This window comes from Accipiter gentilis, chromosome 26, assembly GCF_929443795.1.
Source record: "Accipiter gentilis chromosome 26, bAccGen1.1, whole genome shotgun sequence".
Lineage (NCBI taxonomy): Eukaryota > Metazoa > Chordata > Aves > Accipitriformes > Accipitridae > Astur > Astur gentilis.
In genome coordinates, this window is record NC_064905.1 from 14,239,398 (window position 1) to 14,264,664 (window position 25,267).

General features: G+C 47.9%; 1 protein-coding gene across 1 annotated transcript in view; it reads right to left on the reverse strand.

The window, feature by feature from the left end:
• The window catches only part of CYFIP2 (cytoplasmic FMR1 interacting protein 2), a 52,684-nt gene that overhangs the window by 20,705 nt on the left and 6,712 nt on the right, over positions 1-25,267 (reverse strand). The window contains exons 2-23 of the mRNA XM_049829517.1: positions 24,728-24,868; positions 22,597-22,686; positions 22,439-22,516; positions 19,522-19,623; positions 18,324-18,505; positions 17,896-17,992; positions 17,078-17,206; positions 15,653-15,757; positions 12,406-12,497; positions 9,400-9,517; positions 8,406-8,525; positions 7,638-7,763; positions 6,463-6,629; positions 6,027-6,174; positions 5,535-5,688; positions 4,828-4,984; positions 3,991-4,087; positions 3,344-3,420; positions 2,261-2,369; positions 1,782-1,901; positions 899-1,098; positions 291-378 (exon numbers count right to left, since the gene is read on the reverse strand). Of these exons, the coding sequence (XP_049685474.1) occupies positions 291-378; positions 899-1,098; positions 1,782-1,901; positions 2,261-2,369; positions 3,344-3,420; positions 3,991-4,087; positions 4,828-4,984; positions 5,535-5,688; positions 6,027-6,174; positions 6,463-6,629; positions 7,638-7,763; positions 8,406-8,525; positions 9,400-9,517; positions 12,406-12,497; positions 15,653-15,757; positions 17,078-17,206; positions 17,896-17,992; positions 18,324-18,505; positions 19,522-19,623; positions 22,439-22,516; positions 22,597-22,686; positions 24,728-24,844 (2,673 nt within the window). The 5' untranslated portion in view covers positions 24,845-24,868. The remainder of the gene's footprint in view (positions 1-290; positions 379-898; positions 1,099-1,781; positions 1,902-2,260; positions 2,370-3,343; positions 3,421-3,990; positions 4,088-4,827; positions 4,985-5,534; positions 5,689-6,026; positions 6,175-6,462; positions 6,630-7,637; positions 7,764-8,405; positions 8,526-9,399; positions 9,518-12,405; positions 12,498-15,652; positions 15,758-17,077; positions 17,207-17,895; positions 17,993-18,323; positions 18,506-19,521; positions 19,624-22,438; positions 22,517-22,596; positions 22,687-24,727; positions 24,869-25,267) is intronic.

A 25,267-nucleotide genomic window follows, 5' to 3' on the forward strand; every position in this document is an offset into this window, starting at 1 on the left:
GCTCTCCTCCGCACATTTAGATGGATGTGACTTGGTCTCAATGCCAATACCGAGCACGGAGCAGTGTCAGCATCCCCTAACATAGGCATGGTATGGAGAAGAGTATGGGAAAGCAATAGCAAAAGCACACTGAATATGCTTCTTGCATGGCTTTTTGGTTTCACACAGCAACATGACCCTGCACATTTGCAGCCACCATTCTGTTAATGAACTAGTTCTTGCATTTCTCCCTTCCTAAATAAATACTTCCAACATTCACCCCTTCTGGCTGTTTCGGTTCATTTACTGACCTTGGATCCATAGAGGTAATATGGCTGAACATTGGCTGGCTTGTCCCGCTGGGGTTCCTGTGTGAATGGGATTGCTGTCCTCACAAACCTGCGGCAGGCATGGGAGACGGGGAGGAAAGCGGTCAGAGCCCGGTTAATTGTGCTGAGCACAGGTATGGCATGGTCCAGGATGAGCTGCAGTTGCAGACTAATTAGTAATTCATCACCTAAGCTACATGCACTGGAATGCAAATTCCTTCCCCAATCTATTGGTGGTGTAAACCATGTCAGTTTAACCTACCAAAGGTGGTGTTTCTTCTCATTTGGGGCAGGAAAGAAACCCATATTGAGCAACTACCACAGCTCTGCTGCTCAGTAAACCAATCCTCTGAATGAAACTAGCTCAGTTGTTTGCTATCACTGTCCAACTTTGTTGCTTGAATTTGTTACTAATATTTTCAAGGCCAAGGGGAGCTGGTGGGCTTTAACTTCATTTTAACTGTAACTGTTGCATCTCATAGAGAGTGAAAACCTCACTGCAATGCATGTGAATTTTATGTGGCAGGTTTGACATTTTGGAAAGAAAAGCAGGGTCTCCAGGTGCCCCCTGCCTTGCTTTTTCTCTTCACCTGTTGGTGGATCCGTTGTAGCAGTAGTTGGGTAGAAAGTCAAAGTTGAGCTCCCAGAAGACATGGAGGGTGATGCGCCCATAGGGCGCGGAGACGTTGTGGTTGGCCTCCCGGAACATGGCATCAAAGCTGTCCAAAGTCATGTGCTTGCACAGCAACCTGTGAGTCAGGCGATTTATTTCCAAGAGCCACTCCAGCTCCTGCAGCACATAAAGCAGCAGCAAATGCAACGTATTACCAAGATGACAATAGAAACAGCTGATTTAATTGCCAGGGGAATGATTTTATATCCACACCTGCGCAGAACTTTCCAGGTGAGGATATAGCAAATGCTAAAGACATCAATTTAACTCAGTGGCCAAGGCCAATTGCACTTCTACTGAAGGGGTCCTGGTCCAGTATCTCCTAAACCTGCAGGAAGCAAAATTAATTTGTTTCCCGCTGAGCACTGGCTGGCTTTCACATCAGAATCCTTCAAAGGTGGAAACTGTTAATTTTACAGTACTTGACTCTGATGTTCCTGTAATGTATCAAAGGCAGCATATCCTGTACACACACAAATGATGTCTCAGCCACCTTCATCCAACAGGGGGAATTATAGTCAAGATTTCCTTCTCCCAGATCACAGGACTCTCTTATATGATCTCTGCAAAATCTAACTGCTGCCTGTCACTTTACAATTTATGGAGATACTTAATGGTCCAATAATAATACCATTAAAGCTGCATAAATAGAAATAGTAGAGACTCAGCAGCATAAAAGAGGATACATGGCTGGCTGAAACCTACTGTAGGTGGGACTTGAAGCAGAAGACAGTTGACTGTGTATCCATAGCAGTGTATTATTCTCTCTATTCATACTCTCAGTCAGTAACAGTTCTTACCACTATGGATGTCAGGTCCTCACTCTCAAAGCGGCTAATGGCCTGGTCTAACGATTTGTACATCGCTGCTGAGATACGCTGGGTAATGAGCCTGTTCAGGTCAATTGATCTACCCAGCAACTGGGAAAAGAAGAAAAATATTTGCATGCTATATACAGGTGGAGAAAAGGTTTTGTTGTTTTTTTTTTTTTTTAACAGACACAGATTAAACCCAAGTATCCAAGTCTGCTTAATGTGAAAGTGGTGATGCAAACACCTTGGCTGACTTTACTATTACTTAAGAGGGAAGGAGGGAAATGTGGAACATAACTCATTTTCCCCTTGGGCCCCATGTCCTGAGTGCGGTGCGTCAGAAACAGGTTCAACACTTCTCATTCCAGCACTGACCTTGATTGAGCCCAGCACTAGGATGTCAGCCACCAACAAAAGGATAATAGACCAAGAGTTATGAGTACTGGAGTCTACTGCTTGCACTGTACCTGGACATGCCTCTGCTTGAGTAGTGTTTCATAGCGGTTGGATGGTGGGTATGGAATAATCACCCCATAATTCTTACATTCAGCCCGGAAACGCTTGTCCAATAAAACACTGAAAAAGGGAAGCAGTGTCAGGAAAAAAAGAAACATACACTATCAGCTCCTCTCTGGATTTTTTCCAGAGTTGTTTTCGTCCTTCCTTTCATCATGCTCTGAATGCCAATCACACACTAATAACTCTGATTTCACTACTAAATCACAGAGCAGTGGTTGTTATCTGGGGACTGCCATGCTGTTGTCCGTCATTCTTGGCTTTTATAGCGAAAACATTCCCGAAGACAAAAGACTGTGCTGAAAGTTATCACTAGTGCCAGGTACTGGCGTGCTCCCTCCTTGAAGATCTGCTGTGGGAATATTTGGTTGGTGATGGTGATTGCCCTCCTTCTCTAAGGCCAAATGTGATCTAGAGACAAAACTCCTTGCAGAGTTACACCAAAGACTTGGTTCACCTTTGGGGCCATGGGAGGAGGACTCTCATTAGAGTTCATCCACGTTCTTTAAATGATTAGAAGGAAATGTCACAAAGGGCCTATCTCCCCACAAGGGAGCAAGCGATTCTGCAGAAGTCTACAGTCAGCTGGTCTGATGTGTGACCTAAGATAATAAGTACCCTTCTGGCCATTACAAGTCCTGCTGCTTTACGAGGGTGAGGACAAATTCATGTTCCTGTTTCTTAGAGATGGGAGGCTTCCACTCCTTATCTGCCTGGTACACAGACAGAAGTCAAGCAAGGACATGCCTTCAATAGTCTCAGTTTGGTTTTCTGCTGCTCTCACAAATTGTACTCAGACAGCTACTTAGGATGCCAATTATTATTTTTTCACTTATAGCCATGTCTCCTTGCCACCATTAATTCATTTTCCCCATCCACACTGGTCTGACATGGACAGCCAGCTCTGTGGGACAGAGATGATGTATTTTGTTATGTCTACCTGCAGCAGCTACTCCCTGAGGGGAACCTTTTGGTTAACAGCAATTTGGATGCAGTGATATCATCACTCATCATCAGGAGTCAGGTTCTCCTACCTGCCAGCCATTGCTTTATAATAGGCAAAGATCTGATCTGCCAGCTTGTACACAAATTGATCAAAGCACAAATTCACCTGGGGGAGAAAAAACAAAGACATCGTGAGGGTGTCAGCAGCACAGAGCAGCTTCCTCCTACGCATGCAAGATCAACACAACTCAACACAGAGCTCTAATTTAATCCGTACATTAATGCCACACTATCTAAAAAACATACTGCAGTTCTCACATGCTGAAGGTAAGCAGAAAATTGCAGTTATGTTTCTCTCTTACAGTTTCTGCATGTTCTTACAGGTCCTGGTCCCCCATCCTCAATCATCCCTCCCTCTCAGGGATCTCCAGTTTCTCATTTTCCTTTGATGTCCCATAACCCTCTGCCCATCAGACAGCCCCTTCCTTGCCTCCAGTGTTTGACAGCCTTTGGCTTCCACTGTTCCCCATGGGTACAGCTGAGCTGAAGCCCTTAATCAGCAGAACCTGTAACCTTTCTGGAAATTTTGATCTTCTGAAAACTTCTCAGTCTGATGGATATTTTTTTTTCAGGAGATGCCTATAACATATTTACTGAACTGCTGGGTGGGGCTGTCAAACAGGGCAATGTGACCCCAGTGAGCTCCTTCCATACAATAAAGATGAAGAGAACTTACTTCAGCTTCAATTTCATCGTATAGGAACTGCTTTTTGAACTTGGTCAAGGCATAGTATGCACTGTCATTATAGAGGTCCAAGGGGTACAGTACATACCTGAGGGCAAGAAGACAGATCATGTCTTAAATTAACTTTGGAGCATATCAGCATAAATGGCAGCCATTGCATGTGCCCTGCTCGGTGCAAAAAATGGCTTTTCTCTGACTTCAATTCTATCACCTCCATTCACTCCAGCCCCCCCAAAGACTCTTTCTCGCTCCTTGTGTCCTGCTGGAAGCAGCTAGAACAGATCTGGATTTGAGCTAAGTGTGAATTGTTCAATCAACACTTGCCTCTCCTCTGCCCTTAAAAAAGCTTTCATCCTGCCCTCACTCCACAGAGTGCTTTGACAGTGGCTGTAAAATGGAAACCAAAATTTTCCTAATGAGGAAGATATTATGAACATAATTATACTTGCAGAACAGCAATTCCTCTCATCATGTATCATGTATATAAAAAAAAAGTGTTTAGGTGCCTTAGCCAGGGCCCACATCCCTTTGGTTGCACAGGCTGTCTGACTGCTGCACGCGGATGACGGTACCACCAAGCTGGGCCCACATCCGAATAAAGCAGTTGCCAACTGCTGGTTTATGACACAAAAGTGCCAGTGCCAGAAAGCCGCCCGTGTGCGTCTCCTAAGGAGGTATTCATACAGTACACATTCATGTGACAGCAAGTCAAGAAACATCTATTTTCCCTCCCACGTCAAAAAGACTGTTCATCACCAGCCTACCCTACTCCACAACAAAATCCCAAGCCCCAGTGCATGCATGGTCCCAACACAGCTCAACTCTTACTCCATCATGGAGGGTTCTTTGGTTTCCAGAATATGGTCCGTGAGGATCCAGGGCATGGACATTTCGATGGGGAACTGGATGCGGCGGCCCATGGTCAGCTCCAGGAAGAACTCTCGAAACCAGAGCTGGGACAGGTCACAGCACTGCTGCAGCGCTTCTGAAATGCAGGAGATCCCCCCGGTGGGAGGGCACCCGTGTTACCCCCACGGGGAAGGCAGCAAGGGAAGTGCACATGAGGCAGCTTCTGCAGCCTCATATTGGACTAGTTTTGGGTATGGAACATTTTTCTAGGGTGTCTCTGTTTTTAAACCCAGACTATGTCCATGCTGTCTGAGCACTTTGTAATGGAAAAAAAAAGAAGGGTTCATTTATTTTGCTCTAGAACTCCCGGGAGAACATTTCAATGGCTCAGAGTTACTCAGGAAGACTTCTTTTGTGCCCAGTGGCTTAGAATTTTTTCTGGGACAGAAAGAAAACTCCAGTTCTAGAAAATAAACTGCCACCTGTGGCTATTTGCTGTTGCTGACTCAGTCCTGTTCACATAATGATTACTACCTAGAAATATGCCTGAATCAGGCAGAAGTAGGACATCTGGGAAAAATCAAGGAAGATCTTCTGTATAGGTCAACGAGGAGCAAAGCTGATCTACCTTTGCCTTTCTGAGCATGCAAGAGTTGGATTCAAGCCTCCCCCTGCCATAACCTCACCACTGATGTTGAGAAGGTGGGTGAAGAAGAAGGACTGCTTGTGGAACTCCTCAATGGCCAAGACTATCGGCCCATCCAAGCTGCTCCTCAGAGTCTTCTTTGAGCCGCTCTTGTCTGCTATGAGGGACTCCAGCATGGTCCGCACCATGTAAAGCTTTGGAAGAAAGTTGACACGCAGTTACCACTCTCCAGTGAGACACCACCACACACAGCCATGGTGCTCTGCAACAAAAAATAACACTTCTCCCAGGTGGCTACTACTCTCTGCACTCATAAGCCACTATCTTTCTGATTTAGAAATAATTACACCCCTAAAAAAGGAGGTTTTGGGAGCTATACAACAAGTAAGACACCAAAGCAGCTTTTAACACACAACAGTGTGAAGACTTTGTGGAACACACCATGGAAACAGCTGCTAATGCACATGGCGGGAGACTCCTACATGGCTGTAAGACCATTAATTCCCTACACGGGAGATGGACATTTACATACCTGTGTACTTGATGGTCCTACTGCTCGTCGTGGGACTTTAATATCAAATCCACCTTTAGGATCCTTCTCACCTCTCAGGCAAGGATCATTTGGAGGTTCTCGACCTCCCTCCCAGTCACAGATCGTCTTCCGAATTGCCTGAAGGACACTGGAGTCAGTGAGAGAGGGAAAGTAGTGCTTAAGCTTGATTCTACTTCAGGATGAAAATACTCACTGCTGTGCACGTATGGGAGGAAAAGAATCTGAGGTGGGGATATACACTGTCATTATTGGGGTACTCATGCCCAAAAGTTACCTTGCAAAGAACTGCTGGCCAAGGTATGTTGGCTGGTTGTATACCCTGAGGTGTATGCAGGGCCACATGCTTATATAGTAGAAATGTGTTACACAAATAAATACGTGGGCTTTACATTATGTTCAAGAAGGACAGACTGACCTGATCAGAACATTCTTCTTCTTCCTGACCGCCTGCCTGAGCGGCTCTCGCAGGGTCACCTGGGCAAAGTCCTGCAGGGCTGCATAGATAGTGTTGCGGATGGCTTGGTTAAAGACACTCTCCATCCGGCCCATCAGCACTTGCAGACCTTTGATCATGGCAATTACCTGAAGCAGAAATGAAACCCAGATGTATTTTCTATTTTTCCGTTGTATGAAGAGGTCCATAAATCCAACATTAAGAGAATCTGGGATTAAATTAATTCTACTCAAGTAACTTAAGCCCAGTAATTAGGTGGCTAATTTTTTTGATGGTAGCTGCTTTACAGATCAAAGGCAGCCGAGGAGAGCATTTACACCACTAGTTTCTTGCAAATGGCCCCTGTCCCTAGGCAGGCTCTGCTTCCACTCCTGATCTCTTGATATCTTTAATAACACACAATCCCAGGAAAGTGCGCAACCTCCACATGTGGGTGCAGCTCCGTGGCTTGCACAGACCTGCATGCACCCCAGGGCACAGTCTTCCTTGGACAAGGGTACAGTGACAATTTTCAGGAGGGAGTGAGCCACAAAAATGAAGGTAATATTCAAACACCTTGGACTGTGTAAGGCAAGATGAAGGTGTGAGGGCCTCGGCCTCCCACTGCCACAGTCCACAGACAGCTGGACCGATGGTTGATGGGTCACGGGGACTGGCTGAGGATCTCTTGTGTTTGCACAGCACCTGAATGTAGCTCCTGATCTTGCTTCAGATCACACTGCTCTGCAAGCCCACACCTTTTTTTTCTTTTCAGGAGCCCTGAACCCCCTTTTCAGGTCAGGAGAGGCTTAATACAGCAATATTAAGAAAACATAAGGATTCACCTCTGTGTTTCTCCAGCACACAAACACAGCATAAGAAGAGCAGGATCAGGAAAAAGAGAGGAGAATTGCTCTCGTCACGCATTGGTGCAGTGTTTCTATCCCAGCAGGATTCCCTAAGAACTTAATTTGCCCCTTAGTTCTGGGCAAATTAAGGGCCACAGGGATGTGGCAACCCTTAATCCCTTAACATGGGCCACAGGGATGAGGGCTAAGTATGGTGAGATGCCCTTCCTTCCTCTTCCCCTGGCCTGAGGAACATGGGACAGGAAAACAGCCCTGGCTGGTTCCTACTCTTGTGCAGATGGCACCCACCTCCACAAAGGCAAACTTCTCTTCACTGGTGTAGTTGTACCGGGTGGCTCTCTCATATTCTTCTGCTGTTCCTGGGCAATCCTTGTTACAGAATTTATCTGTGGGATGAACCAGCTTCCAAGAGTACTAGAAGATGGAAAGAGACACTGTCAACATTGCAATGAGTAAGAAGCCAGGCTGGAAAGACTGAAGAGGGCCCTATGCCAGGAAAATGCTCCCTAGACATTACTAAAGTTGTTTGACATTCCTTTGGAAGCAGAATTTGTGCTTCTTCCTGGCTTTATCATCACCGTACCGAATATTGTTTTTGTTTATTTGGGAGGTTGCCAGTCATATTGGGCTTTTGACATCCGTGGACTTGTGTTGAGATGTGGTCAAAATTTTCCAAATTAAGAATTTCCATCATCATTTGAATTAGTTTCAGTTGCTCAAGACCCAGACTCATCCTAAACAGCTTTCAGTACTTAACCGAGATGTTCAGGCTAGGAGAACAGTCACCCAGTTCCCCTCTAACATTGGTGGGGACATCTGCAAAGGGCAGTTCAGGTCCAGGGTGAGATGATCAAGCTCTCTTTCTCCATTTGGCACAGAGGGTATTCAGGGTCATTAGCTACCCGAGCTTAGTGTGTTTGTTAATGGCTTAAAGTTAGGTGGCATGAAAGCAAGCTCGCCTTTCTAGAGTCTTTGTTACATGCCATGTTAAAATGTTCATGCTCACCTGGAAAAAGGAGGACATTACACAATTACCGCTTCCATGGATGCACTCACCACTTCCATGACGTGGGCACTCCACTTGGACAGCAGCTGCAGTCCCCGTAAAGCGAGATCAAAGAGCTCCCTGTACTCTTCATCTGATTTCTGGCTGTCCAGTCCTGAGCCAGTGACCACCTGGAGAACATCACATCACGTCAGGGCTAGACTCAGGAACTTGCTTCAGAGGCTTCACTGAGCCCAACAGCAGTCACATCTCTCTCTCTCAAATTCCATCTGGAATGAATTCCTTGTGACCTTACGATCAAGCAAAAATTGAGCAGTGCATGTACTCTCCCTCAGGAAAAGGGGTATAACTCGGCAAGGCTCTTTTTACCCAAGCAGTCCATTTATTTCCTACAGAAAAATGAGTCTGACCTGTCACCTCAGAGCAAATAACTGACTGTTTTCATTCCACTTTCCCATTCCTTTTCGATGGTCTAATACTACTGAAATCCTTGAGAGTCCTTCACTGATTTAAAGTTCAAATAAGCACTTACAAATGCCAAAAAGGGCTGAGAATGCTAACAATTCATTAAACTAACACTGATGAATAAAGATCACACATTTGCTGAAAACAGTCACAATGGCATCAGAGAGGGCGCTGACATTCAGTAATGAAAGAACAGATATGCCCTCGTGAACATTCCTCAAAGCCCTGACCAATAGCTCTGTGTAATGGAAAAGACCCATTTGCAAGTCATGAGTGTTCTGCCACCGGGCTAATAATGAACATTTAGTTGCAAAATTTTTGATGCTTCTTATTTTAAAGAAGCTGTGGCCAAAGAGCAGAAGCTGTTGCAGTAGATCTTCTGGTGCACGTGATTTTGCACCTTCAGGGGCCTTTCATAACTTGCTTTTTATTGCTGGATTGATAAATGGTTTGTTCCACCTGTTCCCTTCTTCCCTCCTCACTGTACGTCCTTGGCAGACCATACTCCTGCCACACCTGTCCTCTCCCAGCCTCGTCTGCCTAACGAGCCCGATTACGGTGACTACCCGCTGAGCTTACCTCGCTGTTGCTGTAGCGAGCGAGCTCTGAGATGAAGCGGATGTGGTCGTCTCGGATCTGGACCATCTGCTCACAGATGTTGTACTGGGGACTTATGCTGCTCTGAGTGCACGTCCACCTGGGCAAAAAAGCAAGGGTTTCAAGGACAGGACATGGGGCTCCACTCAGACACCCCCAGGGACAAAGCCTTGTGCTCAACTGCTCTCTTCATTTCAACATGCTCAAGACATGCCACCTCCAGGGCAGATGTCAGCCTCTGTTGTCTCTCTCATGTCTCCTGGTGTGGGGGGTCTTCCAGAGGTGGTCTCACACAGCACGATGGGGACACTTGCCTCACCTTTCAGCCCAAACATCTCTGCTCCGTCCACCCTGAAGGCTGCTCTCCATGTTGGGCTCACCTGCCCCCATGGGCAGAGATGGCTATTTTCCAGGCCACCATTGGACAAGCTTTCAGGGAAGGATGAACTGCAAAGACCTAGCATAATTTGCATCCTTTCTGCTAAACCTAAGGTTAGTCATCCCCTTAGAGGTTATCCCTCCAGGTCTGAAATGGCTGGGTCACACTGCCTCCTCCTGTGAGGAAAGACTCTGCAAGGGGCCAGCAAGGGAATGTCCCTTCCACCCTGTTTTTGGTTCTGGCTCACACTACCAGCTCAGTGAACAATCCTGAGTATAAATGATGAGCAAAATATGATTAAATGAACTAGATTTTCATTTGCATTGACCCTCAGGTACCATGTAACAGTGTAATGATGTCCTAAAAGAAGGCAGCACTCTCCTTCCAAAGGCACAGTCATATGAAGAAATGGTGCAAATCAGGTCTATTTAATTTAACATCTCCTTTTCCCCACTCTGTATCAGTCACAGATATAGAACCAGAATGGCTCCGCCAAAATGCTTTGTGCAAGCAAATGTCTGTCAGTGAGACTCTCCTGTCTCTCTCTGTCACCACAACGTAAATGTTCAGATCTTGGTTTTTTCCTCCCTAAATAATTGTCTGTCTTAAGACAGATAGTAATCTTTTCCTATCTAGATTGGCTGTACAAAAGGAAGGTGAGAAACCTGCCTCTGATATGGACATAGACACGAAGACATATTCCTACAGTTAACTGTGAGGCACCTGCTGCCAATATTTGTGGTGGTGGAAGGTCCTGGAAGTGCTGGACCATGTCATCCCTTGTGAAATCCATCCTCCCACAGTCCCATCACTCGACTCTTACCCGTTCCAATGTCCTGTGCTCCCCACCGGACAATCGGCAGGTTAGCAGGAATGGCCAGGGCTGCACCAGCCCTCCCTGCCACACACAACCTAGTCCACAGTGCAGAAACAAAGCGCCATGCAGGAAAAACACCAATTAATTCCACTTTCATGGAGACAAGGAGGGAGAGAAAGTGACAAAAACAATATTAGTAAGAAATGGGGATTTTATGGAACCACCTTGGCAGAGTTAGTGTCAGTAGTCCCATGCAATTTGCTGGGAAGGCAAGCGAGTGAGGAAGAAACATTGGTTAGTAAGGCACAGCACACAGACCTGGTAAGACAGATTTTAAGACAGACATTAAAATTGTGCACAGGTAAACGGCCCGCGAGCTACCTTGGTTTTGAGATGAGAAAATGAATGCAGCTGACACACGTTTCGTTGAAATGTGCTTTCTGAATGATTTGGGATAAAAAGGTGCAAATTTTTCCCTTTTAAATTGAGTTTTCAAAAACATCCTTTAAATTTACATTTTGTAGATTATTTTTTTTTTTAAATTTTAAAAAAATTTTAATTGAAAACCTTTCGCTCAGGAAGTTTTGCCACGTTGTTTTCAAATTTCTCATGAATAATTAATCGGCACTTTTCAACCAGCCTTGGGGAGGGCGGTTCCTGGGTGAGCCATGTGGCGAGCAGAAAACCTGGACCCTCTGGGGTGGAAGGGGACGAGCAAACAGAAGCGGAGAGATGACACTGCAGGTTAGTTAGTTCCTGTCCTGCTGAAGATACAGCTCGGTTAGGCTGCTTCTTGCAGACGCTGGAGAAATCTGACTTCCACGCGATATGGTCCCACAGGTGAAAGGCTACTCGCTGGTGAAAGCTGGGCTGCCATCAGCCGTTACAGCCTGACACAGCTCAGACGGGCTTTGCTTACGTGTGGTTGCAAAAGCCATTCCAAGGATATCCAAACCTAACACCGACTCTTCTAGCAATAACTGAGCACGATGCAAAGCTACAAAGACAAGTGGGGCCTTGCACACACCTGGTGTGATCTGAAACAATGTCTTGCAAATTCATCTGACAGGAGCAGCAAACTGCCTGTGAACCCAGGCTGGGAAGCAGTGCTTTACACCACCACGCCGCTCTTGAGCACTCTCATGACGACTCCATTTCTGCCCTTCTCCCACAATATTCATTCATTTCCAGCGCATCTGAGCCCCTGGTTCAACCCTCATTCCCGCTGCCCTTCTTCACGAAACCTGCCTGAGCTAGAGGAGACACCCTGGCTACTGCAAAGGGATCCACCGCGGTGTTCACGCTCTGGAGGATTTTGTCCCTGAGCTGAAAATTGTGGATTAAAATCTCTCCAGAGCAGGGACACGCTGCTCGCACTCACACACCTCCGGGCGCGCACACCTCGCACGCTCTCAGCGGCTGCCCCGAACCGCGCCAGCCGTCTTTCCTTCCCCCCTGCCTTGCTGCCGGCCACCGAGCTCCCTCCCAGCCCTTGCCGGCGGGAGCAGACGTACAGGCATGCCCGCTCCCCTGCCTGCACGCAGCGGAGACGGTGACACGTGCGTTCGGAGCTGGCTGCCCACGCACGCATTCGGGGGCCGGCGAGGACGTATTTTCCCATGCAGGGACAGGGAGGTACACACGTGCACACAGAGCTGGCACGCCAGGACTCACACCTCACAGGGACACACACGGGTACCCGTGCACAGAGCTCACGCATGCCGGAGAGTTGCAGCTCCCACGGCTTTTGGGACACACACAGAAGCCAAGAGACATTATGGCAGGCACTCACTTGGATTTGTTCTCCTCATAGTGAGCACTGGTCTTAATGTATCTGGCCAGTTCTATCTGCATATCGCCGAATAAAGGAACCACCTGCAGCTGCTGGAAAAGAAAACAAAAGATGGTTGAAATACGGTGGAGAGAGAGCCCGTGGCCCCAGCGCAACACAAGGGACTACGAAATGGCATCCTGTGTCTCTGAAGCTATGGAAAGTGTCAGGCTGTTAAAACCAAGGTGCAAACCTGGACCCAGGGTCATTTCACACCTAGGAAGCGACCGAAAATGATCACAAGGCTTTTTGTGCCAGGAAAATCGCCCCCTGCGAGCGCTCTGGAGCCCCGGCCTCGCCGATACTGGGCTGGTTATGGCCAGAACAGTTCAGTGCTGTACCCAGCCAGAGGAAAGGCTCTTTTTACAACAAAAAGAGAGAACCATATTCCTGAGCAGGGCTTATTGACTCGCACCATAATCCTCCAAGAGAGCAGGGGGATGAAGAGCCAGCACGTTGGTATTGTGGAAGCAAGATGCTGCAGCTCCCTTCAGAGGGGAGCTGTAGGCTGCTTTGCTGCCTGGATTCCCAGGGATGTGGCATCTTTCCCCAGGGACTCAGACTGTACTTTGGCACCGCACCTACTTGTGATGTGTCTTAAAACTTCTCCACAAAGAGAAAGACACAGGCAATATAACATGGCTTTGCTCACCCTTTATGTCTCAGGAGGATTTGGATGGGAAATAAATTCAAAGTGCGCTGAATGTACCTCAAACTCAGACAGGTCCCTGCTTCACTAAGCTTTCAGCTGCAAACAAAATTCACCAAGGGCTACCAACATTTCTTCAATAAAATACAAAGCTTCAAATTCACCCAGCTACAAAAGCCTTGCCCCAAAATTCAGGGAAGATGGTGGGAAATTCCCTATCCTATTATCGCGTGCTTCTCTTCTCAGGCTGTCTTGTGCAGAGGATCTGTAATGCTGTCATCAGGGATTCCCAGTGGCGCTTTCACAAAAGGTTTAAATGAAGGGATAGTTCATTTTCACTACTCAAATTCCTGGTCAATCCACTAGAAATTTAATCAGAAGGCAATAAGCAGATGTAGTAAGAGGAGTAGTTGGCCTTTTCTTATTGAGATCTGATAGTCTGGAGTGGTACTTAACTGATTAGGTGAGACCACAGCAGATGTTGGAGAAGAGCAAATGAAAAAAAAAGCTGGAAAGGAGAAAGTTATTCCATGCAACGGAAGATATTTTACTTGATTCTCTGATGGCCCACAGCACTTTGCAACAAACAGCAGATTTGTTTGAATGCACCAAGATGACCAAACTCTACAGATTACACTGAGGGCTTGATTTAAACTGAGGTTCAGTTGAATTAGTGCTGAACCAGAGAAAACTCAGAAGACTCTGAGGGATGGCACGATAAATCACGTTTGCAGAGCTGCAGTCCTCAGCAGTCTCCCCAGCGACTGGAGGGTATTCAAACACCTCATTATAGCCCTGACCGTGAAGTTATGGAGTCTGTCCATAGTAGCCTCTGCGGGCATTTCAGCCCTGCTCTCAGGGCTGTCTCCAGGAGATGATGCAAATTGGGGTAAATAGGTCCCTACTCGCTCAGGGTAAGGATGCAGCAGCTGGTACACCGACCTTTCAGGAAACCAGTTATCTGGGCTCGCTTGTTCCCTCCCCTTGCACAGCCTCAGCACATCATCTATAAACTGCAAGCTGGGGCAATAAGCAGGGAGGCATCCTCTACCCTGTCACCACAGCCGACCTCTTCTTTCAGGCTCCTCAGCAGCTCTCTGGGTAAAGAGGCAGGAGGAATCCACTCTGCTGAAAGAGTGATGGGGAAGAAGTGCTCTGTGGCCCCCCCAAAATCATCTTCTCATTTTCCCTGATGTGGAGTGCATATTGGTAACAAAACTTAATCTTTCCATCTCAGAAGAAAGATTAATACAGTGGAGGCAAAAGGACTCTGGAAGGACTGCTCAAGCTCAGTAGGTCTAAAAGAAAACTAATTGCTCCATCTGGGAAGTTTTTCTGCTATCCTTCTGCTATACTGTTATTCTTTGTTGCCAATACATTTGTCCCTTGCCAGATCCCACCATGCCTCCTAGAGCTGACCTGCCCCAAACCTAAAATGCCTTCTAGACCCAGCCTGTGCGCAGAAGCGATGGACAGGAGGCATCATTACCCCGTGCAAATGCTGCAGGCGGTGCTGTGCAGGGTCTCAGTCCCCCTCCCCATCTGCCACTGGTGGCCAGTGGCTAACACACACCAGGTTTTGGAGGGAAGCAACAGGGTTATCCCAAACCTTTCTCGTGCTGAGTGGCCCCGGGGCAATGCAGCCTGGCCTCCAGCTGTGGACCAGCCTGTGGCTGGACTCAGCTGCACACGTGCATGGGAAGAAGGAGGCTGCACGGCTGCTTCCCACCCCGTCACTGGGAGCATCCAGTTCTCACAGGCCTTTACCCAAAACCTGAATCTCAGAGAAGACAAAAACGGTTCATCAAACCACTGGGTGAGCCCTTTGAGGAACTCGCTGAACACCTCCCAGTCCCAGCTGACACAAGCTCCCCAGGAAGCTTCTTCTGTCCTACAGGTAGCACAGTTCATACACAAAACAGGAGTGCCAGATCACACGTTGGCTGGCCAGCTGTGTCCCCTATCCCTCAGCTCAGCAGCTCGCTGAGGGAAAGAGGAGTGCAACCATCACCTGCACAGACCTCAGCAAACCAGCCAGGTTTGCCAGTGGCCTGAAATCACGGTGCTCCGCAGGGGACTGCAAACCTGCCTCAGAAAGGCGCAAAGAGACAGAAGCGATGTCAGTCTGGCACACCCTTCCCTTGTCCGCAAAACAGATAGCCCACGCTCCATCCCCATCCTTTGCCCCTCGGCAGAAAGCAGGCAGAGCCGCAGCAGCAGCTGGCTGCCCGGCAAGGAGACACAAGGTCCTCAGCTCCCACTGCCTCTCTGGTTCCAGTGCCATCGGAGTAGAGCCAGCTCCAGGCACCGCTCACCCATTCACAGCCTTGCTGGCACCAAGAGCCGGCATCTCACCCATGCTGCAGCTCTGTGCCCATGCATGTTCACAGCAATCCCATTCCTCATCCTTTGGCCTAGATAATTTCTCAACCCTTTGGGTTTTTTGGACTTGTAAATGATTCCTGCGGTTTGTTTTTTGCTGGCAGCTTGTGCAATGGTACGAGCCACTAATTCATTGGTCTGCAATAAACTCTATCCTCACCCAGACAAGTCACTGACCTTGAAGAATTTGTCTATTTTGCTAAGGTTGATTCTCTTCTTGGCATCCAACTTGTAAATGTTGCTTACATTCCCATCCATGAGATACAGGCCAAATCCCATCACCTGGAGAAGATGGAAAAGCTAGGTTTCATTAGTGTGAAGTCAGCAGCACAAGTCAGAGACAGTTCTCCATCACTTAGCATGAGGAAAGTCCATTTCAGGCTCCTGTACCACCCAACACTCATGAGAAGTCTGTATAAAACATGCACATATCTGCAAGGATATGCATGGTAGACAGAGGACATGTGATGGATTGCTTCCATTTTGTGTGCAAAAACACATGACACTCACTTTGGTAATTTATTCCTCCTCTCTCCCACATAACAACAACCCAAAAATCTCCTCCACCCAAAGACAAACATTTACTCCCAGAAAAGAAATGAGAACATTTAAAATATTCTTCTGGATTGATTTTTTTCCCCTTTAATTCAGTACAAATCATTACAGATGTCCAAACTACCCACATTACCCTTCAAAGAACCATAGTTGACTCATACCATGGTAATGAAGTTCTTACGGTAATAGTGACTGCAATCACTATAATAACTGACTGACAGTAAAGACAAATATGCAAAACAAGCAGCTACTTTGGCATGTTCATCTTGAGGGCTCTTTGGAGTCAGGAAACCAAACCTGGAAGGATGTGCCTTCTGCAGGGAATTATTGCTGGGAGGGGGCATCAAGAAGAAAATTCAGGTTTGCAAAGTTGGTGGTGATTTTGGCATGTCCTATACAGTTACCCAGGTCAAGCCCAAGATCCCACACATCCATGTACAACAGAAAAACCCCTTCCAGCTCTGGAGAGCACAGGGCACCCACCAGTGCTCTCACCCACCAGCTGGAGACCACCACCACGCATGTGCTTAGTCCCAGGCAGGCAGAGCTGCTGACAACCTTGGGAAGGATTGGGGGCAAAGATAGAGATAGAGATGGGGAAGAGCAGAGGAGAGAGGAAGGAAGGTTTTTGTATGGGAAGATGGGAGAAGGCCAGAAAGGACAGCAGTGGCCTGACAGAGCACCGGGGTGGGACATCTCCGACCAACAGCCACATCCCGTCCATTCAGCTAAAAGGAAGTGGTGAAAGGGAAGAAGATGGGGGGGCTGAGGTATCACAGCAGAAGACACAAAGTAACAGAGATCAGAAGGGAAACAGGGAGAGGAGGAAGGCAGCTTTGCTGCTGCATGCAGAGAGCGTTCCCATCTCATAGCAGCTCCTGTGTCCAGAGGATACTGGCTCCACAGAGAAGGGATGCATGTAAACCCAAAGGAGGAAAAAAATAAAGAAAATTAAGAGAAACATTGTGCTGGGAGGGAATTTCATTTTACTAAAACAAAAGTGAAACTACGCAAGCACCCAGCCCCATAAGCATAGCCAAATCTCACCTTTAAGAGCATGTGTTTCTCACTGGGAGTGAGATACATCTTGTTTTCATAGTAATCCACACAGATGTTGACAATATCAGCCAGCAATTCCTCATAGCCAGGGATAACCTCTAGTTGTTGGTGCAGACACTGAAATATCAACAGGGGCCACATTATCCACATGGACAGAGGAACAGCAGAAACCAGGGGAGAAACATATTTGAAGGATTAAGAGTAGAATCGTAAGAGTTTTCTTCAAACTTCATCCGTGTGCTTTTCTTAAGTTACCTGCAGAAGACTGATCTCATGGTACCACCTGTAAGAAACAACCTTCCTTCTGCAAGACAGCTCTCCCCTTCAGACTGATCACAACAGCCAAACATCAGACAGTGAGATGTAAAGAAAGATGCCTCAGAAGCAGACTTTCTGACTCTCTCCTGTCTCTGTGCAATATTTTACCTAATTAGCAGAAGCTAGAGCCTGTGGAGTGTGGAGGGCCATGGGGTCTGATCTGCAGTCCCCATGCAGTCGCAGAGATGGACTGGATGGATTTCCTGGGGAAAACAAGGAAGAAGTTCTGGCAGAACCTCCCCCTCCAAGAGCTCTTTTAGACCTTCATCTTTGTCTTGACATAGAGACCTTCAAAGCCACCCAGGATGACCCATGAGAAGGAGATATTGCTAGAATTATACAGCCTGACAAAAGGACCATCAGTCAGCGGCAATGACCCAACAACTATTGGGTCTGAACAGTCTGATCTGAAGTGCTATCAGCCTTGGCAAGATCGTTGCCTCCCTCTATTCAGGTAAAGGCTAGGTGGTTCAAGAAAAGGGACCTGCCTGTGTGATACGGTTGTGGTTTGCCAGGAACATGGAGAGATTCTGGGACTCCTGGATGGACTGGGGGTCTGCCATCTTCCGCAGAAACTGGGCGGCTCTGGAAGGGAGAAATTCAGCATCACCAAGGATCGCCCACCCAGTGTGAGACTCTCACCACCCATCTTCCCTGTTTGACCTGCAGCTGCAATGCAGCAGCCTCAGACCCGCCTGCAACACAGCTCTGCCCTTTCCTTGTTTTACCATGAGGGAACTGAAACACAGCAGGGCTCAGAGATTTGCCTAAACTCACACAGTGAGCCTACGACAGTGCAGAAACCCAGCCTCCAGCCTCCTGATGTCCACCTGATCTCACTGCTGGGCAGAGCAGACACTCCCTTGCAGACCAGGTACAGTCCTGTCCGCACTCCCGCTGCTTCACCCCCTCTCACCTTTTGTAAGCAGAATGGTCATTTTTGACACTGCACTTCATGTTCTTCAGCTCATCCAGGACAGCAAACATGTTAATGAACTTGCCCAGCGTGAGGAGATAGGCCTCAGAGACAAAGTCCTTCCTCCGCTCAGCATGGCACAGGCGCTTCACCTCGCTGCAGAACCGCTCGATAGCCTTGCGCTGGAAGACAGCGGGACAGGGTTATCCCAGCAATGGCTCATGCATGGTCATTGCACCACCACTGGGACCCCCTTCCACCCACCCACCACCTCCTTCCTTTAACCAAAGCATTTTTCTGCTGGGGATGGAGTCTCCAGGGTCCCTCTCCACTGTCATCATGAAACGAAGCACCGTTACAAACCACTGTAGACAAACATCCTCAGTGCTGGAGGGATGAAGGAGGCTCGAACCCTCCATTTGTGCCTGCCCCAAGTGCAGCGTGCTCTGCAAAATCAGACTTCAGTTTTTTAGGCGGGGCATGAAGACCTCATAGGGCATAAAACCAAAAAATGATGGTGAAACCCAGCTGCAGCCAGTTATAAACACAGGCAGTGACAGGGAGAGGTCCCTGGAGCCCAAAGCAGCTCTGTGTTTGCCATGTGGTCATTGCTCTGTTGGGATCTAAGCGTATTATTTTGTCAAGTGCCTCAAGTGTAGCAACTGCTAAATATAAGCTTTGGTGCTCTTTGCCAGCTGACCCCTGAGTTCAGGGGGCTGTGAGCACACCCCTGTTCCTGCTGGCACAGCAGGAGGGTGTCCAGCTGCATGGCTGCATCCCACCCCAGGCACCAGCCACACCACCAGCCCTCAGCTCTTCCTGGCTTTGCTTCAGAGGGAAGAGCAGAAGAGCAAGCTGTGGTGGTGGAGAAACAGCTCTTCACATCCACCAGCCAACACCCCAGAAAACCAGGAGCCTGTGCCACCCATTAGCATAGTTGGGGCTCTGGTCCCCCATGAACTTCAGCGGCTGAGGTGTGCTTAAGCCCTACTTGTATACAAGATTTCAGGGCTGAGCAACAGACACACAGGTTTTCCTTTAGACAGGTCTCAGGTATCTGCTGATGGCTGCAAGGAAGGGACATATCAGGGGGCTCAGGGGCTCTCCAAGATAGCCTGGCAGGCAAGGAGAGCACAGCACTGCTTAGGATAAGTTAACACCAAAGTAATTATTTTTGCCTCTTTCCTTGACCGCTTACCTGAAAATACATGAACTTCATAAGCTTGGTGACTTCTGGCTCCAGGACTTCCACTGTCTTCTCATAAATCTCCACTCGGTTTGGCTGTTCATTACATTTCACCTGCATTGCAAAGACATATCATCCTTGTCACATCAGAGTTTCTAACACAGCTGTGGACTGTAACGGCCACCATCTTCTGCTTGTTTCACAGTGAATCTTGTTGCCATCTAAGGACAATGGAGGGACCTGAGAGGGAGCTTGTTCTCAATGCAATAGGTTACAGCAGAAGGGGCTATTTCTTAGATATGAAATTCTCTCCGTGCATTGTAAACAGGCACAATCCTGACTCTGACAAACGAAAGTCTTCTACTGCATTTGTATGGGGTAGAACACATGCAACATGGAGTCTGGACTTGCTACACAACATGGGAATGTTATATCATAAAGTTATCTGAGACTGTGTTGCAAACTCTCATGGACACATAAGGCACCAGGCTATGGCTCTGCTATAGCCTTGCTGGGATAATTTTGGTTCTATTGTCAATCCATTAAAAATCACTGGGCTTGTATGTGGCTAGCAGCAATGACGTGAGCCACCTTCATTGGAATCCTAGGAAGCTAACTCAGTTGTCATCCATCTCATTTCCAGTTACTTGGAGTCACTACCAAACTGTTAGGGAAAACCCCAACTGCACAAGGCAATGGATCCTGCTGTCTTCCTCTCGTTTTGTTTCCAGCTGTTGCTGACACAAGAGTGTGATGGGGCTGACAGCTCTGGTGCAAATTCAGTAGCCCAGCAGCTGATGCATGGGGTGCAAGGGGACAAATCAGCCGGCTTGACATGTGGGAAGATGCAAAAGTAGCTTTGCCCTCTCTATCGTGGGGAATCTAATCTTCCTGCCCTGGTGTTTCATACTGCAGTCAGGCAATATTGATGGCCATGAGGATGCAGCTGGCTGTAGGGAGGAGTGGTGCACACTTAGGTGTAGGCTCTGTTCTTCACCTGTAAAACCATGGTCTCTGATGGAGCACAGGGATGTGTACGTGACCCAGGCTGGGGGGCTGAGAACAGGACCCCCCCAGCCACAGCCATGTGCCCCATGGCAAAGCGCAGGGGTCATTGCAAGATCAAATATGGTGAATCTGTAAATGAACCCTCTGCCGTGGTGTTGCCTGCTTCTCCATCACACGTGGCACTGACTGCAGCCCTGGCAGGGAGGATGGGGCAGAGAGCAGGGACCCCAAAGCTACGCTCAGAGAGGCACAAACACCACAGGGGCAACCGGAATGGGAGGACACTAAAATGCCAAAACAGATTATCTGTAGCACTGTCTTGCCATCAGCTCAGCCACAGCCTGCCTTCTGTTAGCGTAGTCAGGAGAGACAATAGCAGCTCAGCATCAAATATAAATGGGAGATAAGCAAATATCCATCCGCAGCAGAAACCTCCCTATGGCTGGGTCTCATGAGACCATCAGCAGAGTATAATCCAAGGGGAACTGAGGTTTGACCTTTCCCAGGGAATCACATACATGGGCATTGCCAGCCATGTGGAAATATTTTTTCCTGGCTCCACAGAAGCACTGCAAACCCTTTTATCCGTAGGGTTAATGGAAGTGCACTGCACCCACCCCAAAGCATTGTCAGTCAGCATTTTTACAGTGATCCAGCATGTGTTCATGTTGCAGAAGATGAGCTCTAAGCTGGAGTCTGAATCACGATCAGTAGGCCATGTGGGCAATCTTACTCATGCCTGTAGGTGCTTGCAGGATGAAGCCACCAAAATTCAGGTTGGAGAGAGAATGACTAGAAAACAGTTGAAGCAGAACTAGCAGCAGAGGAGGAGAATGATTAAATGTGGGGGGAGATCAGGATCCTCAGGTATATCAGCAACAAAAAAGGGCAGTTGGGGAAATGTTTCTAGCATATTGAAGTGCTCCTTCATGCATCCTCACACAACACCCACAATTCTGGGGCGCCCACAGGGGCAGAGAGAGCACCACGGGGTCTGGGCAGCAGTCTGGGATGCTGAAACATGCCCCAGCTGCCTAATCTGCTCAGTGCAAGTCAGGGAGAGCCTGAATCTGCCACATCTTGAGAGGAACCACTGTTTTCATCCCAGGCTGCCTGGGGTCCCTTCTTTACATAACACAAGAGTCCCACTCAGCACTGGTACAATTTTTAACTGAAGCTGAAGTTCCTGATACCATGTAACGGTATGATACCATACAATGGTATCAGGAAATTGTGATATAAACTAGATCTGATGATTTTACTCTCAACTTCCAAAAACTAACGGCCTTTGCCTGAAGCAAACTCTGTCTCCCCACAACATGAGAGAGAAAAATATACAAGCGGTGCACCGGGAAGGAAATAATCACACCGCTTTAATTAAAGCAAAGGCTACCCATTCTCCAGACAGAGAACTGGATAAAGACCCAAGTGCCAAAAGACAGCACAATCCCAAGTACAGTGCTGGACCAGAGCTGTGCTCAGCTGAGTCCTGTTAGCAGCTGTAGGACAAACAAGCTGGTTCTGCGGGGATGAAATAACGTCAGGTGCGACTGCTTTGGGGAGCAGGAGGGGCTTGTGAAATCAGGAAATGCATATAAGGCAGATGGCTTGTGGTGAGCATGATTGAGCTGAGAGGCACTACTAGGAGGTGTCGGGGATAGAGCTGCTATATACATGAGGGTGCAGAGCAGATGCCCTTTGCTAGGGCAGCAGCATAGATCTGCTGCTGAAATTGGTGGTTGAAACTTTGGTGGGGAGAAGACAATTTGAAGAGTCAGTGGTCTCTCTTTTCAACTTTTAAATCTGCTTCAGTCTTCTCTGCTTTTTTTGTTCTTCTGTCTCCAGTCCAAAATAGCCCAAACTGAAGACAAAACCAGCTAGGTGCTCTGGGAACATTCCCGCCTGGCAAGGGCTTGAGTACCTGGGGGATGGCTCGTGAGCAGCTCCTCCATGTATAAAGCATCACAGCGTACTCATGGCCTTCTTCCAGCATTTCATTCTGAAAGAAAGAGAGGCATTGCTGGCATAGGGCACGCACCAAAGGTTCAGCGTCGCTGGGGCAGCACCTGGGGGACTCACCATGCTGGAGTGCACTGTTGCTTGCTCGATGTACCTGGCAATGCCGGTCACAAAGGCATTTCTGTCTTCAAAGTTTGTGTCAAAATTAGCCTATGGGTGAAACAGAGAGATGGGGATTAAAGTACAGCTTGTTGTTTGCTCACCTGATACAGTTCAGCATGGGATGTGTTGGCAAAAAGCAGAATCAGTAAGGCTCCTGGGGTAAGGGAGCAGCAATTTGAGGTGCTGCACCTCTAGGTCTGAAGTAGTTTCATACATGCAGCCTGAGATGCTTCTGAATCACACATGTTCATTAGAGGAAACCCTGCAGGTTATATGTGTGAAAACAGGGCAATCAAGACAAACGAGGTGGGGATCAGTTACATGGAATTGCAGCCACACCAGAGAGCAAACCTACAGCAATTATTCTAAGGATTTTAGCTTGGTAACTCAAAGACAGATGCAGCCTCATTAATTTCTATTTGTGCCCTGGCTGCTAGGGGAAGACCACATCCTGTCAGCAGGAATCGCAAAGAATAAACACACAGAAAGGGCAGGGAACGAGATGTCTGGAAAACATAAATATGGAAGTCAGCACTCATCCAGACGCTATTATCAGCACTAGTGTTGCTCTTGCAAGCAGATGCTTTGGAATGAACAGTTGTTTTGGAAGTTGAGCTACTGCTTTGGGTTGGGACAGGGGAGCAAGAAAGTGCAGAGCAGGGCAGGGGATGAAAAAGCAGCTCCTCAGCCTCTCTGCACCGAGTGCCCGTTCACACGCTCTGTGCTGGGGTGACTTCCTCTGCGGAGGTTGGCTGATGGTATCTGCTGGAGGGCAGAGTGTACAGAAGTCCCAGGCGCCCAGAGCTGCTCCTTGCAATGACATTAGCATTGCAGTGACCACACTCACCTCAATAACTGATTTCCTGAGTAGGAAAGCCGGGAGCACAGATCTGTGGCCACAGGGCTACTCTTCTTTGTGCCTCCAGGACATCGCATGTGACAAGAAAAGCTGAGGCTGCATACGCATTTCTGGCTAGCAGGGGAGAGGGCTACATACAAACCAAGTATGATGATGTAACAGGCTTGGCCAGTATCTCTAGATCTAGTTTAGATGAGGGTTTTTAGGCCCGGCAGTGCACACACACTCATGGCCCCGAAAGGAGGCTGTGCCATAAGGCTGGACCTTGAGCCCCTCCCAGGACACACGCCAGCGAAGAGCAAAAATGATTTAAAGAAGAGATAAGCAAAAGCGACATGACATGAAGATTTGCCGGAGAGAGTTGAAATTTGAACAGCCGAGAACTGCCTTTGGGTCTGATAACCCACAGAGATACTAACGCTACTGAACGAGCCCGCAGCCTGACCTGCTGAAAGAGATACTGTAACTTCAGACCCCTGCATACACGGCACGGCAATCACTGTACGGGTGTATTTATACCCTGCCACGGGTAAGTCACGAATTCAGGAGTGGCAGGACGGAGAAAGTAACCCCATATTATATTTAACCCTGGGTGTGTGCTATAGGGCAGGGTGTGGCGTGGTGGCCAAGCAGCCGAGGCATCCTGCTGCGGATCCAAAAGCAGGAGTTTGAGCCTTGCCCTGGGCTCATGCCAAGCTTTGCTTGGTCGGTGCAGCTGCAGCTAAATCTGTGGTTGTTGAAGGCAGAGAAGCGATTGTAGCGACTGTCCTCCCTTGCATGCCATCAGCTCCCCAGACCGGCAGCTCCAGCTGTGCTAGCAGCACAGGCCAGCCACAGTCAGGCAGAACTTTGGTTTTGACCTACTTAGATGCGTGTACTACCATAAAAAGGAAGCACAGAAATATGTGCGTAATAAAACATTGCTGAGAACTTTCTGCTGTTATCACAAATCTTATCTCCTGCTTCTTACCCGTTCATGCACTCTGGTCCTCATTTTTTAACTTTCCTATGTCTTGCTCATTCTTAAAGATCCCTTTCAGCAATCTATAGTGCTTTCCTTTTAAAGCCTTTGGGAACAGATTTGTGGCTAGATCTGTTCTGAACATTTCCTTAAACATGGTGAACCCAGGATGTTTTCAGCTCGTTCTCACAGCACCATGTGCCCCTGTGCTTTGCATGAGCTACTGGAACAACCCTCCCTGCCCCACCACCTCTGGGAACTGAAGGTACCTGGTACATGATGGAGGACGGAGGCGGTTCGATGCATGGCTGCTGGTCTGGAAGAGGCAGCTCCTCCAGTAAGTCCACGTTGGACAAGGCATCCTCTAGCGTGACGTGAGTGGTCATGGTTCTGGATGTTCAGTTTCTGCACTAAATCCAAAGGAAAAGAGCGGGTGATAGACAGACAGACGGCAGCCAGAAGACTGAGCGGGAAAGCACCAAAGGACAAAACCGGAACCACGACTGGCTGGCACTGCAGGAGACATGATCCCGGTTTATCTCGTTTTCCTTTTCTTGTGTATTTAACCTACATCTCTATGTCATCTCTCCTTCCGTGATTCAACATCAGAGTAGATATGCAGAATAAGAGGAACACAACTACCCACCCATGCCCTTCTCTGCTTAACTCTATGCAAAACTCTTCAAGACAGAGAACAGCTGGGTGCTGCAGTGCAGCTTTAGCAGCCCCAAGTGAAAGCATGTGCTTCGAAATGCAAAGCAGAGCTATCAAAAACATCTCTCAAAACAGCACGATTAGAAAAGCATGAC